General features: G+C 40.1%; 2 protein-coding genes across 3 annotated transcripts in view; one reads left to right on the top strand and one right to left on the bottom strand.

Moving 5' to 3' along the window:
• Positions 1-18,418, top strand: part of PSME3IP1 (proteasome activator subunit 3 interacting protein 1) — a 149,617-nt gene that overhangs the window by 101,276 nt on the left and 29,923 nt on the right. The window lies entirely within an intron of this gene.
• Positions 182-18,418, bottom strand: part of RSPRY1 (ring finger and SPRY domain containing 1) — a 34,936-nt gene continuing 16,699 nt past the window's right edge. For both annotated transcript variants that reach the window (XM_066327606.1, XM_066327607.1), the window contains exons 5-16: positions 18,033-18,145; positions 15,351-15,477; positions 13,911-13,969; positions 13,486-13,552; positions 12,701-12,832; positions 11,292-11,407; positions 10,463-10,606; positions 8,342-8,453; positions 7,230-7,332; positions 5,985-6,137; positions 3,773-3,877; positions 182-2,829 (exon numbers count right to left, since the gene is read on the bottom strand). In XM_066327606.1, coding sequence (XP_066183703.1) covers positions 2,733-2,829; positions 3,773-3,877; positions 5,985-6,137; positions 7,230-7,332; positions 8,342-8,453; positions 10,463-10,606; positions 11,292-11,407; positions 12,701-12,832; positions 13,486-13,552; positions 13,911-13,969; positions 15,351-15,477; positions 18,033-18,145 — 1,328 coding nt within the window. In that variant the 3' untranslated portion in view covers positions 182-2,732. The remainder of the gene's footprint in view (positions 2,830-3,772; positions 3,878-5,984; positions 6,138-7,229; positions 7,333-8,341; positions 8,454-10,462; positions 10,607-11,291; positions 11,408-12,700; positions 12,833-13,485; positions 13,553-13,910; positions 13,970-15,350; positions 15,478-18,032; positions 18,146-18,418) is intronic.

Here is an 18,418-nt window from a genome sequence, read left to right as displayed (position 1 = left end):
AATGGCGTTGGTAAAGCGGGTTTCCCAGCAGAGAACAGAGCTCCGAGAGCTGGGGACAGCCCGCGAGCTGCTGCAGCCCAGCGACCAGCGCGATGACCTGTGCCCTCCCCCCACAAATGTCCCATAGGAGCGCATAGCCGCAGCTCGGTCTCAGCCGAAAAGGAATTGAAGAACAACAAACAGCCTTCAAGATGTTTTTATTGTTGAATGGACAACGTTGCTACAATTCATTTCCCCCTGTGAGGGCCTGTAGAGTCACCGGCTCCCATCCCTGTCCCCAAAGCCATGGGGGTGCAGGGAGCGAGGGTGGCACCGCACTGGTCATGGAGTTTCCAGCTTGACAGAAACGCCCCCGGCCTGGATGGCGGCAGAAAGCCAGTCAAAGTGTACAGTCTTTCCCTTTGTGAAATGAACAGGACAGTTCTCTGCAACACAGCTCCCTTCTCTGCCACCGTTGGCTTCCTCTGCCCAGCACCAGCTGCATGGAAGACGGTCTGGGGCAAAATTTTCCAAAGCATTCACATGTTTTCCGTAAAGAACGCAGACACGTGGTCCCGTGTCCACAAAGGCAGCGAGGCTCTAAGGGCACCTGCATTCCAAGGGGACAGCAGGTGCCTAGAAGCCATTGTGGACTTGGGCCTGAAGACCTTAATCTCATACAGCAGTTGATACAAATAAGAGTCCTAGGCACTTCTGAAAATTTTACCTCAGTTAATCCTGGCCAGGGAAACCAAAGCCCTGAAATTACTAGACTCTATTAAGGCAGAGTTCAAAAGGGTTCTGTCCCACCTCTTCCCTAAAGTATGATTTGTGACTTTGTACCTTAGGGAGAAAAGCTCATCATTGCATTTGGAAGCACTTAAAACTTCAGGTGATTCTGAATTCCTAACACCCTTGTGGCAGTGATGACGGTCACATTTGCTCATTGAACACTGAGCTGGAAAGGACTCAGCCCTGACTGAAAACACAGGTACAGCAAAACATTGTAAAGGACAGTGAGCGAGGAAATGGGATCCCTGTGGCACAGATTTGCCAGTCTGACTGTAATCAAACCAGGCATCCAAGGTGGAAGAGAATCCACATTTTAGCAAGAACACTAACCAGCACTCTGCTGCTGGATTCAGTCTATATTTGGACAAAAGTACACATGAAAACAATGGACAGAACTTCCCTAATTCACACATCTCTGCATGAAGTTCAGCACCCTTGAGTTAGCAACAGCAGAAGGTGGAGTCAGTAGAGAGCTGGGTTCTGAGACCTTTCTGCAGAGCTCTCAGTTCCTGCTGAGGTCTGTAGGAAGCCAGAGTGCTCAGCAGGAAGAAGCAGCCTCAGCTCTGCTTTGTCAGTACTACATAGTACAATAAAGATAATGAATTTTAAAAGAAGCTACATCACACCATGAGAATTCACTAAAACAGCCTCTGCTGCTGAATCACTGCCAAGAAGTGGGATGGTTTTAGTGTAAGTTGTGTGTGAATTAGTAAAGTTCTACTATACAGACATTTTTAAAAAAATCAACTGGTGCAAGACTTAGAAGAGACCGAGTCATATCCTCAGTTGGTGCAAACTAAGCAGAACCCCACTGATTTTTGTGCTACTTCACTGACACCAGCTGTGAACCCTGATTCCTTGTAGAAACCTAGTAAAACTCAAGAGCTGCCTACTGAAGTGCATCCTTAACAAACATCACAAATGTGTAATTAAAGTGGAGCAGAGATTCCCACTGTATGATCCCTACCAAAAATAGGAAGTGTGGCCCCAAACCTGCTCAGAGCAGGACTGACATGTGGCAAGCAAGGTGCATTTTTTAAAGAGTTAAGAATAAGACTGAAATTGCTATCCAAATAACCTTGTTTAAATAAACTGGTCCAGAATTCTCCTCTAATATTTTAAGATATATTCACTTTGGAAAAATTGAGCTAACTTTCAAAAACAACACTGATTAAAAAAGATGTTCAATGATACCTTAAAAAATACCCAGAATATCAAATTAATTCCAGTCCAGCATTATAATTAGTTAAGAATACCTCCTGAAAATTATAACCTCACAAAAAAATGTGGGTACTGAAGTTAAAAGCATCAGAAACATTACGTACTTGAAAATACCACTGATCTTTTAACGTTTAAAAACAAATCAGAACATTCTTTGGAATCACCAAGTTATTAAAACCTGTGAGTTTCTCTACAGTCTCCCCACTGTCTTTCCAAATCAGTCTGTGTACAGATTCAGTCTTTGAGCCATTTAATATCGGAAAATACAGAGTCTCTGACCAGCAGGAGGCTACATTAAACAGGAAAACATTGGCATTCTGTTTTTAGTACTGACTTCTGCCAAAAATAGAGACTTTCGAGCACAAGCCAGCACGGCCCTGTTTTAGGAAATACTTATGTTCTCTTCTTTTCTAAAATGCATTGTATGTGTACTTCCAGTGCAAATTTTTTCAGCACTTGCAACAGGCGAGAAGGAAAAGGGGAAGAAGAGAGAACTCCCTCTGCTCTTGCTCGGAGGAACCAATAGCCATAGCTCCTGACTGCTGAAACCAGCTCCCATGGCTGGCAGCTGGGAAGAGCTTATTAAAGATTTCGGTTTTAAGATGAACAGATTACAGGTTAGCATGAAATCTGGCCGTGGCTATGGTTCTATGTGCATAAAGATTGGCTAGAGATGCTTTCCCCTTTCAGTATTGGTTGGAGTTCATTAAAAACAAGTCTGTGGTATTTCTCCACGTGTGTCATGAAATGTGAGAGATCTGTCTGACTCGGGTTTGTATTTCCTGTCGACACAAAGGGCAGGTCTCCAATTGCAAGGCACACTCCATGCACAGGTCACTGAAGGAGAAGAAAAAACAGTTAAAGCCTGCTTTTAACAGTATGAAAAGCTAATCAACAACAACAAAATAATACAAGCACTAAGCAGTTTAGTCAGCCTGCCAGAGGCACAGTCAAGTCCCTCAGTGGAGATTGGGCATTGCAAGTCAGGGGTTGTGGATCCATTTACAGGCTTTGAGAGGAGCTCCTGCTGCTCAGCATCTCCCAGACCTGCAGCTGCTCCTGCAGTTAGCTGGGATCCCACTTCCCTGTGCTCATTAATCCTAGCATTCATTCTGGTCTGGAGAGCAGCAGCCCCAGTGCCCTGCAGCAACTTCTCCACTTCTTGTTGGCACATAGCAGGCACATCTCTTTTCAACTTTCCAGCATCTAGACACACAGCAAGATTCCTTCCATGAGTGCTCTAACCCCCTAAGGAACTGGACTTAACTGGATTCATTTCCTAGTAGGCTGCTTAAAGGCAGGGAAGTGCTATTATGATATAACTCATACTGCTGTCTCACTTTTAGCTTTTATGGGAATTTATGACTTGAGACAATCCATCTGTTGAACATTTAATGAGTCTGTGAGTATATTATGAATTTTCTGCTCTCCTCATGTGATCTGGATTTCACAGCACCAGTATCAGGTACTAATCAGTAAAGCCTTTGACATCAGGGATATGAGACTCAGTAGCCCAGGGCAGCACACAGATGCAGCCTCTGTACTTCTCCAAATAAACACACAATTAGGGCTCCATCTGCTCAGGTCTAGGATGAGCAGAACAGTGGGAATACTGTGCTTAAACTCTACACATCACATCCTTAAAAGGAAGGAAGGTTATTTCCTTTATCCCAGGGAGTCAATCAAGATGAGCAAGGACTGCATATGGCCTCATCTAAGCTGAACATCACACACACATTTTCTTATTTCTTTGGATCTGGGGTTTTTTTTAAGGTTTTACCTGTGTCCACACGGCCTGAGTTCTGTGTCTGCTACCTCGTCACAGCAAAGTGTGCAGCAGTTCTCTCTGATACTCACTTGCTTCAGCAAAGCCAGGCGCCTGTGTCTGAGGGGAGAGAGACACAGACCCCCCCAAAATGAGTTTGACTCAAAGCAATAGATTCAAAACTATTCTGAGAATTGCATCAAGGCCAAGATAACACTCGTAGCAGTGCTACACCACACTGCTGATAAACATCGATCACAACTGCCTACAAAGAGGCTTAACACACCCAAAACCTGCAGAACAGTCTGATTCCCTATTCTGGTCTGTCAGAAAGGGACAAAGAGGGGATTAAGTAACAATTCTCCTAGTTCTCAGAGCTGAACACTTAAAGAAATTGTTCTTTTGTACCAGGGTACTTTTAGGAGTTAAGAAAAAAAAAACAAAACCAAACAAATAAACCTCACAAACCCATGTATCAACAATATACAGAAACCCTATAATGCTCTAACATAGTTTAAAAGAATAAAACCTGCAAATTAAATTAACAGTATGGCAGCAGCCACAAAGGAGAGAAAATAGGAAAAAAATCTCTCATTTGATGAAATCAGACATTTCCTACCTGGAACACACACACAACACCCATCACAACTATTCAGTGGCAGGGTGATGTGTCTTGCTAACACCAGATGTACCAAATTCAGCACAGCTCTGCATGATTTTAGGTTTAATCCTGTGATGGCTGATTAGGATACACTCATACAGGCCTTTGCCTTATCTCCTATCACTTTTAAGATGATCAAAGCTATCTTTTAATTTTGGATTGGCTTATCATTTCCAAGCAGTTCAGGCTGTAGGGCAGGGATGATCTTTGTTTACACAAAGAACAAGTGTCCAGCCTTGAATGGAGCCTTTCAGTGATACTGCATAATGAAGAGTCTGTAACACAGGAGGCCAAGTTTCACCAGTCAGGCATCAACAGGAAACCAGTTTCCCCCAGTTTGTCTCTCATCTTTTGGCATAATCATGTCACAGCTCTCACAGCTATTGCCTGAACTTTGCAAGAACAGTGCCAGAACGACATCAACCCCATCTGAGCATCAGCCAGAAACTACAAACCTCTCATCCAATGTGGCACACTAACAAGACAGAAGAACACTTAATTTGAGAAGGGTTGGTGACAAATTTGTACCTAACAGATCATGTTAAAGACTACATCAGACTCTCACTTAAAGCACCTGCAGTCACAAGCAGAAATAATTTACTCTGGCTATAGGTAGGCACAAAATGATTTTGCAAGTTGTATTTGATTTTCTCTGCATAAATACAATATCCCGTGCCTCAAACTTTGCCAATGTGTGACTCCAACCCTGAAGATTTTTTTTTCCTCCTTTAAAATACTAAGATACTTAAGTACCTCAAATACACTTGATCAAAGCTAGATAATTCAAAATTAGTCCCTGAATTTTATTACAGCCAGGGGTACCCTCTCCAACAACCTCACCACCACTTTATTAGTTGCAATTTAAGATTATTTCAGTTATATACATCAGCACCGATCTGAGGGCCATCTTCAGACAAAGCTGGAAATCCAGGGTACACCACATAGATTACACAGCACACTGTAACTGCTTGTGTTCCAGTAAGTTATTTTATTACTAATAACTTGAATCAGATGAGTTATTGGTTTTCATTCCAGAAGTTTGGTAAAAGCTAATGAACATTGTATCCAGATCTGTTTCTATCTGGGTTGAATTATATTTAAGTGGGAAAACACTTCTTAATTGGAATAACCTTTCTCAGTACTATCATTCAAAAATGGGGAAATTTTCCTCAGGATCAATTCCAAGACTTACAATCAGTCAGCACCTCCATGCTGCCAACATCACAAATTAGGTCAATTTTAAATAGGACATCTTTTTTTAAATAACGCTGTACTTCCTCAATCAACCTAATAAACCTTGGATGGCAGAAGGTACTTCTACTAAAATAGCTTACTGTGTGATACTAGTTCATTTTGATTTAGCTTAATATTACAAAATATATTTTAATTTAATGAATTTTGGTTGTATATCTCCTGCTCTACTCATGAAATTGCACTGGAGCCTATTGTCTCATCCTTTTAGAAAAAGAAACATGGAAGTATGACCCCATAAGAAATTAATTTTGCTGAGTACAAGGCTTGGCATTTTATTTCTCTGTATGCAAACATACAAGGTAGGAGGATTACCTGGGCAAAATTATTTTCTCTTCTGCTGTCAGAAAGGCATGATCATTGAAGGTACTAAACTTCATTGGTGGTGGGTACTTGAAGGGTTTTGCCCCAAAGTTGAACTCACATTGTTGATAGGACATGAAACTTGCTGCAGCAAAAAACCCCGAGCTGCAACATGATGAACAGGCATTTTAGAATGACTTAAACAATCGTAGAGCTTTCAGACATCTTACTATTACCATTTGAAAATACACCCTAAGATAGAGACAAGTTTAATACCAGTGTTTTGCAGCCAACTGGGCAAGCATCAAGTTACAGCTGCACATACTTACCTTGTTTAGTTCTCAGCTCTTGAATTTACTATTGGGATTTATCTGAATTTCTTACTGAGTCAGCCAATAGAGGCTGCCTACTGTACAACTAGGATTAGTCACACTTTTAAAACCCCAACTATCACCTCTCAAATTTATTGGAAGGGACAAAATTTAGTAATATCCTAAGTTCTAACAAGTACTCAAGTTTATCAATTCCATACTCAAAGAACAGAGCACTAAAAGCTGAATAAAGATACTCAGCAAGTCTTTAAACTGAACTAGTCTTTGCCTGCATCTTGAACTTTGAGGAGAAAATATGGATGAAATTATTAGCCTGGTAGGAATAATTGACACAGTACTGTAACGTTTAATTAAGCTGCTTTCTCAAGTACTACACCAGCTTATTTTTTCTGAAGTAAAAGGCTGAACTTCCCTATGAGAGTTAGAGGAGTTCACCATGTGTTAATTTTAACAACAGTTGGCAAAATAAGCCCAACACCTGCCTGCAATGCTACCAAGAGACATCCTCTGATGAATATTCAATGTGCTGCTCCAGGAGCTGGCCCCAGTGAATGGGAGTCAGTTAACAAGCCCTCTCCAACATTTACAAGATAGGCTTTATTTTTCAGAAGATAAATTCCTCAGGCATCAGAAAACTGTTCATCTTTGCTGCAGCCTCATTCTATTTTAATGCTATGCTAATTTGTATAAAACACTGAGCTGAACATACCTTTAGAAAGTCCAAAGTTTTTTTTTTTGGACCCTGAAATACACCTGTAAAATTATATCCTTCTTACTGATTTCTAAGCAACTTTCAACAGGGAAACTTGCTTAATGATAGCTTCAGGTAAGTAAATATGAATTTACATCTCATATTGAAAACTCTTCATATAATTAAAACACTTATCCACAGAGGTCATGTCCTTTCAAATGAGCAGATACTTACACAGCAGATGAAAATACTTGCTTCTCGGCAGGAAGCTGGTTTCCATTTAAATAGAAGATCATTTGCTTTTCTTGCAAGTCTAGTAGAAATCCTATTGTGTCTCCTTACATGCAAAACAAAAATAATTTAAAGATTTCATTTCTGTTAAATGCCAACAGCTGAAACAGTTATTGTTTCAAGTATCACATATGTCACTGTGAGTTGTCTTACTTAAAAGGAACCATTTGCAAAAGCACAAAAGAAGAAACATTGATACAGACAGTAACTAAAAAACCCCAAAACAAAGCAACCCAAACCAAAAAACCCAAGAGAAAATAGTAAAAAAAAAAAAGTATTTTAGTCTGCCAGAGCATTAATACTACATAGTTGTACAAGTATTGCAGAATATTTGCCAAAGCCAGAAGAAAGCTGCACTCTGTCACTCCTTGGCTATTTTACACCTGTTGAAAATAGACTTTAGCAAGTGGGTGTTCTGAGGAGAAATTTCCAATATGCTTGTGCTATTTTTTTAAGAGGTGTTTTAATTTAGCCATCCTTGGGGGTAAATTTTAATAGAAGAGAAGGCGGCACAGTTCACACAAGCATGGCATGCACAGAATCCTACCAAGATTTCAAAGCTGAGATCAAGAACAGAACTTTGCTGTCCAAGTAGTTATCCAAGAATTTAAAGTAAGCAAGACAGTGCAACTCCTCCTTAAAAAAGAAAAAAAAAAAAAAAAAGTCTAATTCAGAGATCAAGGTTTTTTCCCCTTCTCTAAAACAACTCAAGTCAGAAAGGAAGATTTCAACCCTGTAGTGTGCAACTACAAACAAGTGGAAAAAAGTTTAATGATTAAATGTCCAATGTTAATTGGTGCTATGCTTTTCACCATGCATTTGAAAAGAAAAAAAATGTTTAACCAACAGAAGTCTCTTTACAGGGACTGGGGAACAAGACTGCAGTACCCACTGTGCTCATTTAAGTAACTCTTAAAGACACAGTAATTATTAAACCTTTATGATCATCAGAATGAGGCAGTAACTGCTCTGCCTACAAACAGACACCTGCAAGGGGAAAAAATCCTGTGCAGAAATCCAGTCAGGATAAAACAGCAGAAGACAGACTGGGATACCTTCTTTCCAACAGGGGTGGGAATGTGGTTTACTTCTGGCATTGTACCAGATCAGCTGCCGGCAGCCGTCGTACGCACAGGAGTATTCATCGTCGCCGATGCCGTAACCCTCCTGTGGGGACACAGAGCAGCTCAGCCTGCAGCCACTCCTCACACACGGGGGCTCAGGTCTGTTCTCATCCACCAAACCACTCTTCCAGGAGCGGGAAGGGCTTCTTTCTCTCTCCCCCTCAAGGTAATCTTTTTTCTTCAAACTAGTTTTAGTTTAATTTTCACATCAAAAGGGGATTTGTTGGGGTGAGGAGGAAGGGAGAAAGGGAGATTGTTTCCAAAGTGTCTTCCATTCTCTCTGACCTCAAATCACTCCTGTCTGTTAAAGTATTTAAAAATTGGAAGGGCTAGTACCCAAATGGGTTAAATTCTGGTTAATTTAACCAAATAGGTTAAATTTTGACTTAAAAAGTCACCACGGAATAACAACCAGCCTCTTATCTTGAAGTCCCAGTACCAAACTTGCAATGCCCCACAAGATATCCATGTGCCACCAGACCCCACAGTACACCAAGTGAACAAACACACAGCCCCTTCACCTAATTTGTTGCATATTGTATCCCTTTCACTGCCAGCCTCCCTCAAATTGTGAAAGCATTATCAAGTGATAGTCCTAAGGTCCAAGGCAAACACAAAACTGAAGAGTTTCAGAGAGGGAGAAAAATCTGTCACATAGCAGAGCCCAACCACGAAGCCCAAAAGCATTATGGAAAGTAAGTAACTTCCTCGTGCTCAGCATGGTTTGTCTGGAGTGCAAACACCAGACAGCACCTGATTACACAAGCCTCCCATGTCCCAAATTAAAGCTAAACCCAGCTAATGGGTGTTTAATGTCATATTTAGGACTAGTCTTTTTGTTACAGATGCTGTAAATAAAGAGCATATGGCTTCTGAGGCCTGTGTTTGTGACATACCCAGAGGATAATATCCTTGTATTTCAGGCACACACCTCATGAACTTAAATAACAGCAGCATTTGGCCACCAGCAAAACAGCTGCAGCAACAGAAAAAACATCCTACTCAGAGATGTGACATCTCCCGTTTTCATACCTTGTACAGGACACACAAAAAATACACCATACACCAAGCTCCTTAACAGTAAGTGGGAAAAAAAATCTTTTAAGCCTCTTAGCAGTCTAAAGGCAGACACATGGCCTTTTATTTCAAACAGTTTCTGTTACACTCAGTGTCTACAAGGATGGTGCTCAGCATAGGTCTGCATGGTATTTTTGTTTGGTTGGTGTTTTTTGTGTATGGTTTATAATTTTTTTTTTTTTACCTAAATAACACTTCAATTCCATGCTAAAAATGTGGGACTGGACTTTGGATGTGACAGAGATTATGTGCATGTTATATATCAGCAGAAGACAATGGTATTTCCATGAATAATTAGAAGAAATGGAGCAAGACCTCTGAACTCACAGGAATAACTAAGTTAAATGGTGAGAGAAGCTACTCTTGCATTCCCACTGGGTTTCTTGCCACTGGTGTTTGTTTAATCTCCTTAATGTATTTATATCATATCTCCACAATCAATATTTACTCACATGTATATTTAGCCTATCTCGATATTAGCTTCTATATTTCACTCAGCTGTAGAATGACTTTTTCTATAATAATCAGAAATGAGCAGTTTTAGCTGCTTACCTCCACCTTAAATATGTAATTCTTCTCCTAAAATAAATTCCAAGTAGGAACAGAAAACCATGCAATTACAACAATAAGAAGGGCTTCAGGTGAATTTCTCACTCAAGCTTAGCCACAAACATCCACTTAGAATCCCAGCACTGTTTCCATTCTCAGCACTAGGCTAGGGCTAATGTACCTTTTGTCCTAAAATTCAAGCTTGCACTTCAATGAACTTCAATGGTCATTTGGAAGGCTGATAACATGGAAAATTAACTCTAAGGTGAGGTAGAAAAATTTTTTGGGTAGTAATCATTATTATTTTTTTTTTATTATGGAAATACTGAAACAAGTTATACCATAGCATAAAAAGCAGAATAACCAGAGCTATTTTCACAGATGTTGTAAGAAGGAAAATACTGATGCTACATTACAGGTACTCACATGGTTGAGAAATTTGCTGTCTTTGGTTGCCCATCCTATCTGCATCACTCCTGAAGTAATGACTGTAACTTCATAGTACCAGACTCCAGAATCGACACAGAATGTGCATCTTACACTTTCAAAGGATGAGGCATCACATCTTGCCTACCAAAACCAAACAGAAATTCAATGTCTACAAAATTAGCATACAAACAAACACCTTTCTTTCCCTGGATCAAGTTTCTTGTATATAAGAATATACCAAGGCAATTTTAGAGGCATTTTGGACAAAGTGACCTCTCTTTATAGCAGTAGTCATCACAAAAACTAGTGAGTAGGCAAAACTGGAAATTGTTCAGTGGTTAAGCCACAGGCAAAACAAAAATGTAGTTGACAAACAATTTAAAGATTTAAAGGCTAAGACAACCAAGACAGGAAAACCTACATCATTGGTTGTTAACTGGTTCCTGGTAGGAAGGACAAGGAGGCATTCAATGTTAATTCATGAAAATTCATTTCTAGGTAGTCAAACAAGTTTTTAGAAGGAGTTTGAGAGAAACAGAATTGTATTTTGACTAAAACTGTTCACAAAGTAAGTGAAAAGCCATCTGACTCTTAAGAACCCTCCTCAGTTCCCTGAAGTTTTGGGGCACAGGCACTACTTTAGTGTGAACATTTCTACAGTTGAGATCAGGGTAGTGATGTTACTCTGATGACAGAGCAAGTTTTCTGGACAAAGCTGGCAGACAACATGGGTTCATTCTACAAAACCACAGGAGCAACTGCAAAGCAAAAGCTGCTTTTTTCTTCAGCCTCTTTTCCAGGTTGAAAACATGAAACAATTTCCTACCTCTAATCCATGTGGTGAGATCTTCAGGTATTCACTGACATCGTTACTGTTCAGCATTGCCCTAATGTTGGTCAAGTCAACCTTCTCATATGTAAACTGCCTGCCTTCTTTTAAAACTGAAAAAGAAAAAAAAATCCCAACCAGTGTTAGTTACTGTTGCTGCAAAACTTGATTTTAAACATTTCCTACAATGATAATCTCTCTAGGATCCAGGTAGTTTTTGACATAAGTGAATGACACACTGAGATTTTGCCTGCATGAAAACAGCTTCCAATACAGTGTGTGTTAAATCCCCTCCAAACACGAAAGCATGACCTGTGCCTTTGACTAGAGCTCCCACAATCTAATTAGTACTTGCAGGAAACCCACAGGCAAATGGAAGGCATCCAAGTTCACACTAAGATGCCACTGCTTCAGGATTTACCATTGTATCTGTCTATTCAGTGGGGAGAGTTTTTCTCATTCATTACATTGGAAACAGATTTAGGGATAGGAAGAAGGGGAAAACAAGGATTGAAAGGTTCCTACCATCTCATTTTTAGGTGATGAACTTGAACTGAGCCAAAGCAGCACTCTCTCTCTCTGCTTGCCCTTTCTACATGGAAGGATCAGAAGCATTTCTCTTGCCAGGTGTCAAATTGTTGACACATGCATGTTAAATTACAAGTCAAAGATCTTATCTTAGGACCCTCCATATAACTCAAACTTGCTACAACACTTACACAGACATTTACTAAACACAGCTGACACTGGCTTTCCATAAGCTGACTAAAGCCCCTAAAGCCCAACAGACCTTTTACCCAAATTTTTCTACAAGGCATTAGAAAATACAAGGTCATTAGAGTTGCTGCACCCTTGAAATCACAACTAACCAAGCAAATTCAGTGATTTTTAGTAATCCGAAAGATCGACCTAGAGGAGTGCTTTGCCAAACACTTTTTACTTTTGATCACAAAAATCTAAAAATATATCAAATTTAAAAAGTCTTCAATAATACTTTGAGCCAGTGTGCCAGTGGGGAATGACCACAGGAGTGGCCATCACCAGGACATGTCAGCAATCCAGATGTTCCACAGAGACACAGCTGCACTGGCTGAGCCACTCAGCAAATTTGCTGAAGTGTGGGCTACAGGAAACTGGTGCAAAGAAGAATTTTCATTGCAGCTCCAACTTGCAGAGTACAAACCACTTCCTTTCAAAAACATTTTCCTTGCCAAAATTTTCCTTCCATACAATTACACTGGATATATTTGTTGGTGTGGGGTTTTTTTTTGGTTTTCTTTTTCAAGGAGATATTACAAATGCAGCCAGGTACACTAAGCACTCATACAAAATGAACACAAAGCAGTCCTCCATCTCTTTGGAGGATTGATTACTATTCAATTAATCCATCCCTTTGTTATACCTACACAGATTGTCTAAACTCCACTGGGCACAGAATCCAACCTGGCGTTTTAAGTAGTCTGGATGATCTGTCCATTTCTCCAGCAAGATCAGTTGGTCGCTAATGCACGATTCAGAAACTGTCATTTTATTTTCACCTGCAATTTCAGAGGAAAAAGAGTAATTGCTATCAGCTAGGGATAAGTTTAGTTAAAAATAATAACATCCTACAAATGCAGTAGAACTCTCTACACATATCTAAACCTCAATATTACAAGCAGCATGAAATTGTTTCCCCAAGCAGATGTGGAATTGCCTTCATTCAGATTTACCACTTCTCAGAATAGAGCTGGATCATCAAGAGATGAACCACAGCTGTTCTCCATCTCTCCAGTACTGATTGATTTCTTTTCAAGTAACAAAGGTCTCATGTCATAAGTCATTATGTAGTAATTTCTAAGATCAGAAGGACTGAATTTCAGCAAAGCTCTTAAGGCTTTGTTGGGTAAGGGTGTCATTAAAGCAAAAAATATTTTTTCCTGCCTACAAGCTCCCAGTCCTAACTGTTGTCCAGATCTAATAAAGATTTATGTCAGTGACACAGGCCCCATGCCACAAATCCTTCTACAGCAATTTCTAACAAGGAAAATAAGCTTCAGCAAGTATCTCAGGGGTTTTGAGGGGTAGAGGGATGTCACTACAGCAGTAAATACCAATGCAGACTCTCGTGTTCACAAGTGATTGGACAAAGCAAGTGACAATAATGCAGCAGAAGCCATGGTGTTAAGAGCAGTACCAGGCCAATACTCACTTGTTTGTGCAAACTTCTCCAGTGCTATTAGTGCAAAAAGCATCACTGTTGGGTGGGACTGGAAGTTCTAAACGTGGGCAGTAAGAAAAAGTTAATTAATAAATACCCAGTACAGACAGACAAGAAGAGTTGCAAGTCTGTCACAGAAGGTTTCAGGTTCAAAGGACTCTCCAAAGTTCCTGTATTCCACCCTCCTGTGGAGAGCTGGTTCAAATAGATCAGGCTACCCAGAGCCTTGTTCCATTGACTTCTAATTATCTCCAAAGATGGAGATCCCACAGGCTCTGGAATCTCAAGTTTTGTGTAACATACACTGCCAATATTTAGCAGACATGACTCCAACTTTTCACAACAATAATAATAATAAAAAAATTGCATTCTAATTGCTAGGTATGAATACACACAAAAAGATCAAAGACACTTACCAAGCTGTGAAGCAAATATTCCAATATGCCTGGGCTGAGCAAGCCTATGCTTGCAGGACCTGCAAGAACATCAGGAATGAAATCCCTCCACAGGAAGTACCACATACCCATCACCACAGATCTTATGAACACAAAGTAACAAATTAAAGAACACCAAACAACTTCACAGTAAAGCAAAACTATAATATAAAACAATTATCATTGCTCCCAGTAAAATACTTGGTGCACATTTAATAATTACAGTTACTGGCATATTACAGTCCTGTTCAGTTCACTGCTCTAAGTGGGTACAGAGTTCTAGCCACACTTCTGAGATTTTGCAGTAAGACTCCAGACCCCCAGCATTTTCAAACTTTTTACTTCTGAAAAGATAACTGTCTTCCCTTTACTTCCAGAGTCCATTTGAAAAGACCAGCTCCATCTATCAGCAGCCCAAAATAAGCAAAACTGAGCACCTGATATGGCCAACTTGATAGTTAATTATACAGCTTGCAGCAGTACCAGAGCAAGCAGCCAACTTAAAATGGAAAAGCCCTGAAATAGTGTCTACCTAATCAAGAGAGAGACATGAGGGAATCAAACTCTGGCATCTACAAGCTCTTAAGAAATTGCAGTAGGTTCCAAGACTTCATTAAAAAATTTGTTGCCTGAGATGACAGGATGAGATTTGTGTCCACTGAGATGAAAGTAGATACAGTATCTCATTTTGACTTAGTATAATACAATAGAAGTATTACAGTACAAAAACACTTCTCGACCTTGGTCTTTATTTCATTTTTTCTTTCACAGAAATACAGTAATTGGGTTTTAATAACCATTAGGTGACACTGGACAATCACTTTTTTCCTCTATTTCCTGTCCACTTTCAGAAAAGGAGCAAAAAACTAGATACAAAAGAGATCATCAGCAGGAAGGAAACTTAATCATCGATTTCCAACAGTGTACTAGGTAGGAATGGCAGGGAATAAAAATTCTATATGAAAAATCACCTTAAAAAAGAATCTCAGCAATTTTCTTTTAAGCAACACAGAAGAAAACCTTTTCACCTATCTACAATAGAGTAAGACATGTCTACTGGAAAAAGCATATTTCTTTTTTATTTCTATATAGCCTCCAAGACCACTAACTTGATATTCCTGCTTACACTCTAGAGAATGTGTCCTCAGTAAATCACAGCCAGAGTGGGTCTGCAGAAGAGATTGATTACCAGTGCCAAGGCAATATAACAAACAGTGACCCCCAATCACTAACCACACATCAGAAGGATTTGTGAATGGCTCATTCAGACATTCAGATTCTGTCACACCTGGTACCCCCCCCATACACAACATTATTCAGTTCTAAGAAAACACCTCTGACCTAGTGGGCATGTTGGGTGCTAAAGCAGAAGGTGTTGCAGAGAGCTAAATGCCAGCTGTGAGGAGAACCCTGGGGCTTTACCTGCTAATTTCTCTGCCAAGCAGCCGAGCACTGCAGTTGTGTTCCGGTGCTTGGCAGGGTGACAGGCGTCCTGGCAAGCAGCAGCTCCACTCAAGTTTAGTATTTCAGTTAACTTCTGTAATGCATCCTGCAAAAAAAGAAAAATCAGGAATCTCTTCAATGTTACCGACAGATAAAGTGCCCCCCTAATTCAGTATTGTAAAAACAGATTGTTTTTACACGTTACTGAAGTCAGCATCATATTACAGACAGCATGGGGTGGTTATCTTCTAAGACAAGATAATGAAGGAGAAGAAAAGTTCAATAGACCCAAGATTTGTAACTTTAAAATTACCCCCAGATTGTTGGACAGGAACACTTCGTTGATCAGGACACTTTGGACATGCCTAAGTGAGCTCCCCATGGCAATATGGGCAAATTAGCACATATGGCACCACTGCCATCTGATCTACTTCCAGTGTCCTAAAACTCACACCATTTTCAAAAGAAAAGGACTGTTTCAGATTCTAGAATTCAGGACTAAAGAGACACACCCTCCCCAAAAAGCCCACATTCCCATCATAAATTTAGGATGTTGTCAGCTTCACAGAATGTCAAACTGTATTCTTGAGTGCCAAGTGGTTTTCTGCAGTCACACAAATTTAGGAAATAACCAATGAGGGTAATCAATCTAAAATGCCACGCTTTGACTTGCTTTGTTCAGGCAGTATGGTATGAATAAAATTCCAGATAGGTCTAGAGCATACCATCCATTTTCATGGTCATTAGGGGTTAATCTAGAGCCAGAACAAGTCATCCTACAGGGAGAACCCCACCCTGAAAAGTTCCAACTCCTCCTCAACTTTCCAGACTTCATGAAAGTTTCAGCTGACACAGATTGAAACTGCATAATCTCAGGCAAGGATCTAATTAAAATAGAAGAACTCCTCATACTGAAGTCATCAGCAGCCATTTGGAGAAAAAATGAGCAGTGCTCAAGTTGAATAGATGTGTTTTTTTGAACTCTGTTCTCAGCCACACTCGATCAGTTGACTGTGCTAGAGTCTGAGGTCTGTACAGAGATCACACTCAAAAGTAGTTATGTTCTTAAAAGGAAAGCCACAAAAACAGAACTGATGAACATGACTGAGCTAAGCGGAAAGAACAGAGAAAGAAGAAAGAATGACTGAACTACAGACTTGGGATGGAATGGACTCACTAAAATTAGACTCTTGACATACTGATACTGCTTTTAGCCATTATTAGAACTGTCAGAGAGATCAAGTATTTTGAGTTAAATAAAGACTTTATAGAATAAACAGTTTACTGCACTGCCCTTTTAACTTTATGGACTTTATAGCCTGCAAAACCAGAAAATAAAATGCAGCCTGCTGCTGTTCTCCAGCTGTCATGGAAGCGAGGCACTGACTTAAAATCCCTAAGCCAATAAACTTAAAACTTATCCTCTATAGAAAGAAAATGAACAGCAGCACACACTTTACAAGGCTGCATGTGGCCAGCAGACCCCACAGCTGCAGCTCCTTGTGCTGCAAAGAAACTACACAGGAAAAACCACTGTGCCCCCCAGAAAAACAGGCACCTCATTCCTTGTCTTGATAAGATCAATTATTTTATAGCAAACTCCTTAGAAGTACCCAAATAAAAATCACGTGGCTTTTGAAAAACAAATAATTTGATTGCCAAGGACATTGTAGAGCCAAACAAAAAATCCAAAATCACTCTCCCTATGGTGCATTCACACTGGTCTCCATGTCCTGATTTCTTTTTAAAAGCAGACAATATTTCTAGTCATAGCTTCGTTTTCAAAATAATTCAGCAGTCTCTGTGACAGTCATAATACATTTCTCTCATTTAAGTGTCTCAGATAACTTTAATTAATAACCTAGAGGAAACAGACCCACTTCAGGTAGTTTGAGAGCTTAACCAATTCTCCAGCCACTGATGCAACCAGCCCTTTATATAACACCACCAATGGAAGACTAAAACTGGCAGCAGCAGGAGCTTAAGAAATGAAAGCAGCAATGTGTGATCATCAGTTTCTGAAGAAAAAAGTAAATGACAAACATTTGAAGACAGACAAGTTCTCTGTACAAACATGTTTAGCATCCTGAAGTACCTGAGGCTCTCAGTTACACACCTGCACCAACACAGCACGAACACCTCAGGTCATCTTTCTGCCCAAAACCAGTGACCAGTAAAACAGAAGTATTCTCATTTGCCAAAACCATATATAGGTATTTCATAGTTGAAAAGTGTCATTTGTTTAGCTTAACACACCCATTTTCATTGCATTCCTCACGTGCAGGGCAGGAACAAATTCAGGAGTGACTTGTAAACGTGTAACTTTGCAAATGAGAGAACAAAAGGGCAGAACTTGGGCAGCTTTTGCAGCACCTGCACAGTCTAAGTGCCACATGGCAGGAGAGAATGGCAAGAAAAGCAGCCCAAACCCTAGGGTCTCTTGTTCCTTCCCCGTGGACCAAATTTAGACTTTTTTTGGGAACGCTCCTAGCATTAATTAGCGTTCAGACACCAAGTCCTCCCAAATTACTTGAAGTTGAATGCTACACACATTTCCTGAACCACTATCAGTCTTGCATCACAGGTGAAAGCCACTCAAAGAGAACATGGGTGTGGCAACCACAAATAACTGACAGATAAATGCATCTGCTTTCGACTCACTTTTGTTGGCAGCGGACATTCATCAAGTAGTAGCGTTATAACAGCTGGTCCCAGGGGATCTTCTAATGGAATAACTCTAATTAAAGACTGGACAACTTCCAACCAGCCTTCATCTGTCAACCACAAAACAGAAGTCACATTCAGAATTAACAGTGCAATTGAGAAGTGTTCAGAATACCTCCCTAAATGTAAAATGAAAAATCCTCAAAATTACCCAGGGAGCTTAGAGACATCAGGAAAAACAGTTTGCTTTTTACACCACTGTCTTAGTTTGCAATAGTTTAGAAGTTTAAATTCAAGAAAGAAGTTTACAGCAGCTTGGATAATAGTGAACACCTCTATGGTTTGGAGAAGGGTCTTGCCCAGGCCAGAGCATCCTTTAGTTG

Source organism: Sylvia atricapilla, chromosome 12, assembly GCF_009819655.1.
Source record: "Sylvia atricapilla isolate bSylAtr1 chromosome 12, bSylAtr1.pri, whole genome shotgun sequence".
In the NCBI taxonomy this organism is placed as follows: domain Eukaryota; kingdom Metazoa; phylum Chordata; class Aves; order Passeriformes; family Sylviidae; genus Sylvia; species Sylvia atricapilla.
This window is presented reverse-complemented; position numbering and strand designations above follow the sequence as displayed.